The 6,809-nt window shown below is 57.9% G+C and overlaps 1 protein-coding gene across 1 annotated transcript in view; it reads right to left on the reverse strand.

The window, feature by feature from the left end:
* The window catches only part of CFAP46 (cilia and flagella associated protein 46), a 215,699-nt gene that overhangs the window by 49,193 nt on the left and 159,697 nt on the right, over positions 1–6,809 (reverse strand). Inside the window, exons 43-45 of the mRNA XM_055093516.1 lie at positions 6,379–6,513; positions 6,097–6,276; positions 5,382–5,552 (exon numbers count right to left, since the gene is read on the reverse strand). Of these exons, the coding sequence (XP_054949491.1) occupies positions 5,382–5,552; positions 6,097–6,276; positions 6,379–6,513 (486 nt within the window). The remainder of the gene's footprint in view (positions 1–5,381; positions 5,553–6,096; positions 6,277–6,378; positions 6,514–6,809) is intronic.

Below are 6,809 nucleotides of genomic sequence, written 5' to 3' on the forward strand. Positions count from 1 at the left end.
TGTTTTCTGGCTTTCTTCTTGTATGCAAGGCTGTTATTTTTCCTGTAACCCGTTTGAGCTAAGTCACGTAAGTTTTTATTTGTAGTATTTTCATTCTCTAAGTCAGTTTAAGTCTAAGTCAGTTTAAAGTGTTTTCTGAATTCTGCTGTGACTTCTTCTTTGACTAATTTGATCATCGTAAGTAACTGTTTAATTTCAAGGTGCCCGTGTTTCTCACAGGTCCATTTTTGTTACTGATTTCCTGCTTTATGTCAGCGTGGTTGGAAAACACACTCTGAGTGACCTTGGTACTGGGGATCTCTGCTGTGGCTGCGTGTGGCCCAGCGCTGTTCGGTTTTAGCCATGTCTGGTGAGGGCCTTCTCGCAGGTGGGGACACCATAGAGTCCGGGGTGGCACAGGGCATTCCGTGGCGAGGGGGCTGAGTGTGCCAGCTCAAGTTTCTCCTCCTCTTCCTATAAAGCCACAGTCCCGCTCCCAGGATAACCCCTGAATCTAAAACCATTAATTAGATCAATCCATTCATGAGTTTTGGAGGGAACATTCAAACCATAGCATTCTGCCCCCAAAACTCATGTCCTTCTCATGTACAAATACATTCCTGCAAACCCCGTAGCCCCAAAGTCTTAACTTGTTCCAGCAGCAACTCAAAAGTCCGAAGTTCAGAGTCTTATCTATGAGCCTGTGAAATCAAAACAAGTTCTCTACTTCCGACACACAGCAGTGGGACCGGCTGAGACATTCCCACTTGAAAACGGGAATAGGCAAAATGAGGAGTGGAGGCTCCAAGCAAGCCCCAACCCCACAGGGCTGACGTGATCCTGAATTCAGGGAATGGTCTCTTCCGACAGCACTTGCTGCCTCTGGACGCAGGGGCTGGGGGTTGGGCCTCCCCGATGGCTTTGCTGGATGCAGCCCACATGGCTGCTCTTACGGGTGGGAGTCCAGTGCCTGAAGCTTCCCGAGCTGCCAGTGACTCCACAGCTCTGGGGTCCTGGTGGGGGTCCTGTTCCCGTGGCCTTGCTCTGCTGGGGCTGTCTGTGGTGGCTCCATCCCTGGGACGAGTCTCTGCCCAGGCCTCCAGGCTTTCAATGGCATCCTTTGAAATCTGGATGGAGGCTGCCAAGCCTCCATCTTGCTCTCTGCAAGCCTGCAGAATCAGTGCCACGTGGCCGTGGCCAATGCTGTGGCCACACCTTCTTGAGCTGTGGGTCTATCTGCACCAGAGCTGCCTGAGCCACCCCTGGGGCCACCATGGAGAGCTGCACTGGAATTTAGGGAGCATGGTCCCCAGCAGGCCCTGGGCAGGGAGCCTGTGGAGGGCACCTCTGGCCCATCCACCAGTGCAATTCTGCCCTCCATGGCCTCCAGGCTTGCAGTGGGAGGGCAGCCTTGAGGGTCTCTGAAATGACTTCTGGGTCTTTCTTCCACTGCCTTGAAGAACAGCACCCGGCCCTTCCTCTCTGTGCTGACTTTTGGTGAACGGTCTAGAGCCTTGGCTCCTCTCCTGGGCACACCTTTCACTCTTTACGTGGCCAGGCTAAGAGCTTCCAGATCCTTCCGCTCACTTTTCTTTCGATGATAATTCCATCTCCGAGTTATTTTTTCCCTTTTGCAGCTCAGTGTAGTGGTTAGAAGTAGCCACGCAGCAGCCTAATTCTTTGCTGCTTGGATATTTATTCTACCAGATACCCTTGTTCACCACTCTGAAGTTCAGCCTTTGACAAAGCTGTTCCACGTGGACAGTTCAGCCAAGGTCTTTGCTAATTTATGACGAGGCTGGCCTTTATTCTAGGTTTTAATACCTTGCTCCACAGTTCCATCTGAAATCTCATCAGAATGGCCTTTCCTGTCCAAATCAGCATTCTGGTCACGACCACTTAACGGATCTCTAAAGAGCTCCAAACTTTCCCTTGTCATCTTGTCTTCCAGGCAGGCCCTCACCAGAATCACCCTCAATGATCCATTTACAGACATACTGGGTTTTTAAAAGCCTTCTCCTCTAAATGCTTTCAGCCTCTGCTCATTACTCAGTTCCATAGCTGCTTCCATATTTTCAAGTATTCATTATTGTTAACCACCCCACTCCTGGTACCAATTTTCTTAGTCCATTTCCAGTTGTTTATAGCAGAATATCTGAAACTGAGTAATTTACAAAGAAAAGGAAATTATTTCTTACAGTTCTGGAGGCTGAGAAGTCCAAGGTCAAAGGGCCGCATCTGATGAGGGCCTTCTTGCAGGTGGGGCCTCTGCAGAGTCCTGAGGTGGCCCAGAATGACACACAGTGAGGGGGCTGTGTTAGCCCAGGTCTTTTCCTCTTCTCATACAGCCATTAGCCCCACTCCCATGATAACCATAATCCATTAGCTTATTAGTCAACAAATGGGCTGATCCATTCATGAGCCCTCATGACCCAGTTACCTCTTAAAGGCCCCACCTCTCAATACTGCCACATTGGGCATTGTTTCAACATGAGTTTCAAGGGAGACAAACGTTCAAATCATAGCACCCTTGCTCTGTCTTTTCCAATGTCCCCCTCAGACAGGGTCTTTTCTTCAATCTGTTTCTGTCACAGATTCAACCTTGGGCTGCATTCACTTTTCCCAGAAACCCCCACATTGAGCCCTTCATTTAGGAGAGCACATATGGGATGCTGCAGAGGACACTATCTCCTGGAGGCTGCGTCCTCTCCAGGCACCACAAGACCACAGCAGATTTCACTGCCTTCCAGAAGCTTCCAGGGGAATGTACCTAAGGCCCAGGACCTGGTGGGTGTTCCCAGGGTGCTGTGGGACTCTGCTCTCAGTAGGCGTTCCCAAGGTGCTGTAAGGCTCTGGTCACGGTGGGCGTTCCCAGGGTGCTGTAGGGCAGCTGCTGGTGGGCGTTCCCAGGGTGCTGTAGGGCTGCTGCTGGTGGGCATTCCCAGGGTGCTGTAAGGCTCTGGTCTCGGTGGGTGTTCCCAGGGTGCCGTGGGGCTCTGGTCTCGGTGGGTGTTCCCAGGGTGCCGTGGGGCTCTGGTCTCGGTGGGTGTTCCCAGGGTGCTGTGGGGCTCTGGTCTCGGTGGGTGTTCCCAGGGTGCTGTGGGGCTCTGGTCTCGGTGGGTGTTCCCAGGGTGCTGTGGGGCTCTGGTCTCGGTGGGTGTTCCCAGGGTGCTGTGGGGCTCTGGTCTCGGTGGGTGTTCCCAGGGTGCTGTGGGGCTCTGGTCTCGGTGGGTGTTCCCAGGGTGCTGTGGGGCTCTGGTCTCGGTGGGTGTTCCCAGGGTGCTGTGGGGCTCTGGTCTCGGTGGGTGTTCCCAGGGTGCTGTGGGGCTCTGGTCTCGGTGGGTGTTCCCAGGGTGCTGTAAGGCTCTGGTCTTGGTGGGTGTTCCCAGGGTGCTGTGGGGCTGCTGCTGGTGGGTGTTCCCAGGAGCTGTAAGGCTCTGGTCTTGGTGGGTGTTCCCAGAGTGCTGTGGGGCTGCTGCTGGTGGGTGTTCTCAGGGTGCTGTGGGGCTCTGCTCTCAATGGGCGTTCCCAGGGTGCTGCGGGGCTGCTCCTGGTGGGTGTTCCCAGGGTGCTGTGGGGCTGCTCCCAGCTGCAGTGCAGTGACCTCTCCTGTCCTGGCTGCAGGCTCGCTCCTCCTCCTCGCAGAGCTTCTGTTGACACCAGTCCCAGCTGATTTCCGAATTGCCCAGTGGCCCTGGGATGGATGGTGAGGGTTGACTCAATGCTCTCAGTGCAAACATTTTAGCTTAGCTAGTTCTCATTGCTTCCATGGCTGATAACTTTAAAAATATGAGGCTCTGCCATTCGCCAGCCTTTCCCGAGGCTGCTGCGGTGGGCCTGCTATGGCCTACAACGTCCCCCAGCCCGACTGCACTGAGTCTGTGCCTGGCTGAGATTCGGTGCAGCTTTTCCATGAGAATTCCTGAAACAGGAGGGCCTGAGGAGTGGTGGCCCCCATCGTGGTGACTGATGGCTCCCACATGTCAAGCCCCAGGCCGCCTCCTGGCCCTGCACTCAGTCCTGCACACACACTGGTGTCCTTGGTCCCCAAAGCTCCTATGGGGTGAGCTCTGCCTGGTCTGCAGCCGTGCGGGAGGGAGAGCCATGACTCCCGTGCCCAGCTCACCCACAGCAGGTGCTCTGGTACCAGCCTGGCTGCTTGCTCCTCACCTGTCCAGTAAGTGCTGCCCGGGGCAGCCCAATTTTTTTGAGATGGGGTCTCACTATGTTGGTCAGGCTGGGCGTCAGTGGCTATTCACAGGCACTATCATGGCTCACTGCAGCCTCGAACTCCTGGGCTCAAGTGATCCTCCTGCCTCAGGCTCCTGAGTAACTGGGACTACAGGTGTGTGCCCCCATGCCCAGCTTAGGCCACAGGCACCCCCCTGCATGTCCAGCTTAGACCACAGGCGCCCCCAACGCCCAGCTTAGCCCATTTTAATTCCCGCTTGCCATGCACACCCTCCTGGACCCAGCTCTGGCAGGGCCATGTGCATCAGCATCTTCCTCCAGGCGCAGGGCCAGGCTGTGTCACCTTCTCCTGTCCTCGGGCCTGGGCTGGGCCTGCAGGCCCCTTGCCTCCACCCTCTGTCCTCTCAGCTTCAGAAGGACGGCAGCTTTCCAGGTTTCCACCTCTGGGTTGAGTCACCAGTTCTCAGCCGGGGCCATGTTGCGCCCACTGGCCATGTCTGCAGACATCTCTGGATGTCACAATGGCAGGGGTGCTCCTGTCACCCAGTGGCGGATGCTGCCCCCACCCCACCCTCACCAGCAAAGCATTGTCCACCAAACAGCCCTGGACGAGGGGATATTTGGTCAGGTCCACCCCAACGAGAGGACCAGGGAGGCAGCCACGCAGCCGAAGGAGGGAGGGGCCCCATTAGGCCACGCTTGTCTGTTTCCCACAATTCAAGAAATGTCGTCTTTTTTCTTTAAATACTGCCATTCGCATCTGCTAATCTGAACAAAAAGTGCCGTTAGCTATCCTGCTCTACAAAAATGTTTCTCAAGGTTAAACCCTTAGACCTGACCAAGGTGTAAAATATTTCCTTAAACAGAGGCAGGGAACATGCAGCTCCGATCCACATGAGGCCCTCAGGGCACTGCTGGCCCGTCTGCTGGTCAGCTCTTGGCTGCAGGCCTGGCTGTGCGTTTGTAGTTGTGACCTCACCAACCTCACTGCACCCACCACGTGGGCCGTTACTACCCCCACAAGGACCAGGGGACACTGAGGCTTGGAGAGGCGACCCAGGTGCACATGGCTGGGGGCACGGGGAGGGATGGCTCATGAGCTGGGGGGTGAGCAAGGCTGCCTCGCTCAGGCGTGGGACTGTGCGGCTGCAGTGTCTGTCCACAGAGCTCCAGAGCTGGGGGCAGGTTCAGCGGCATCCGTGCCCGCTTACCTTGGACACGGCGGCCAGCCTCTGCTCCACACGGGCGCCCAGGCTGGTGGTGGTCCTGTCTTGGCGCCGGAGCTGGTGCTGTAGCTGCAGCAGGGCCGCCAGCTGTGAGCTGCTGGTGTTGGCTGTGGCTGCAAGCAGGACATCCCTCATCGTCTCCGAGGCCGAGCAGCTCTGAAAGGGAGCAGGGGAGGTGTGCCAGGGGCCCGAGGCCTGGGCGGGGAGGCCTTGCACCCTGCGGAGGGTGCGCAGCAGCTGCAGCCTGGGTACAGGAGTGGGCTGGCTCTCCTGGCAAGGCTCCCCTGGGATGCTGGCTCCTCCTGGCACCTGCAGAGTCGCGTGGGGCCACACTTGTTCCCTCTGTGGGACCTCTGTGAGGTCTGCATGGACAGGCCCTGCTGGCCTGCGACTGCCGGGTCTCCGTGTCTGCCCAGTCCTCTGTGGGACCTCTGTGAGGTCCGCATGGACGGGGCCCTGCTGGCCTGCGACTGCCGGGTCTCCATGTCTGCCCGATGCAGGGGATCGGGATAAGCACACGAATGCATGTTCTCTCTGAGCCACAAGTTTACGTGGCCGGCAGGCTCCCACTGCTTGAGGACCCTGGCCTGCGGCCTGCTTCTCTAATGGAGTCCCCCCAAGGCGAGGGCCCCAGCTGAAGCCCAGGGTCCTCCCTCCTCCATGAAGGGCCTAGCTGGAGGTGCGCAGGGCAGAGACACACCTGAGACAGAGCCAGGAACTGGCAGGTAGTTGCAGGGTCCAGAGTGCCGACACACTCCACCATCTCCAGGCTGGCGGCTGCTGCGACATCCAGGAGGCCACTGCCAAGGGCCACCTGTAGGCACTGCAGCAGAACCTCTGATGCCTGAGCCAGGTACTGCTGGGCCAGAACCATCCTCCCCTGTGGGGCACAAGGCTCAGGCTCAGGCCAGGCTCTGGGCAGAGGCCACACGAGGGGCAGGAGGGGCAGAGGCCACACGAGGGGCAGGAGGGGCAGCCGCACCTTCAGGTCCTCGCCTCTCCTGCCGTGCTCCTCCAGGGCTGCCCTGGAGGCCGGCGGGTCCCTGCTGGACTTTGTGGCACCCTCTTCTTCTACCTCCAGCTCCAGAGACTTGAGGCCACTCAGCTTGGCGCCCACCTGTGACACACATTGCGGGTTGGCAGACACTTCTGGGTTCCTGCTTGGTCGGCGTGGGGAGGGCCCACCCAGGGAGGCCGGGGTGGTCGGGCTCCTCAGCAGGGTCCCCGGGTGGGGGGTACCGCAGGCCGCAGCGTGGCCTCTCACTGTCCCAAACCCTCCACCCCTGAGTTGATGCAGGGTGGCCCTGACCCGTGAGCCTGGGCAAGGGGACACTGGAGCCTGGGCGAGGGGATGCTGCAGCCAGGGTGAGGACGCAGCCCCCTGAGGAAGCCGGCCTGAGTCACGTGGGCCTG

The sequence above is a fragment of the Pan paniscus genome, chromosome 8, assembly GCF_029289425.2.
Source record: "Pan paniscus chromosome 8, NHGRI_mPanPan1-v2.0_pri, whole genome shotgun sequence".
NCBI lineage: Eukaryota > Metazoa > Chordata > Mammalia > Primates > Hominidae > Pan > Pan paniscus.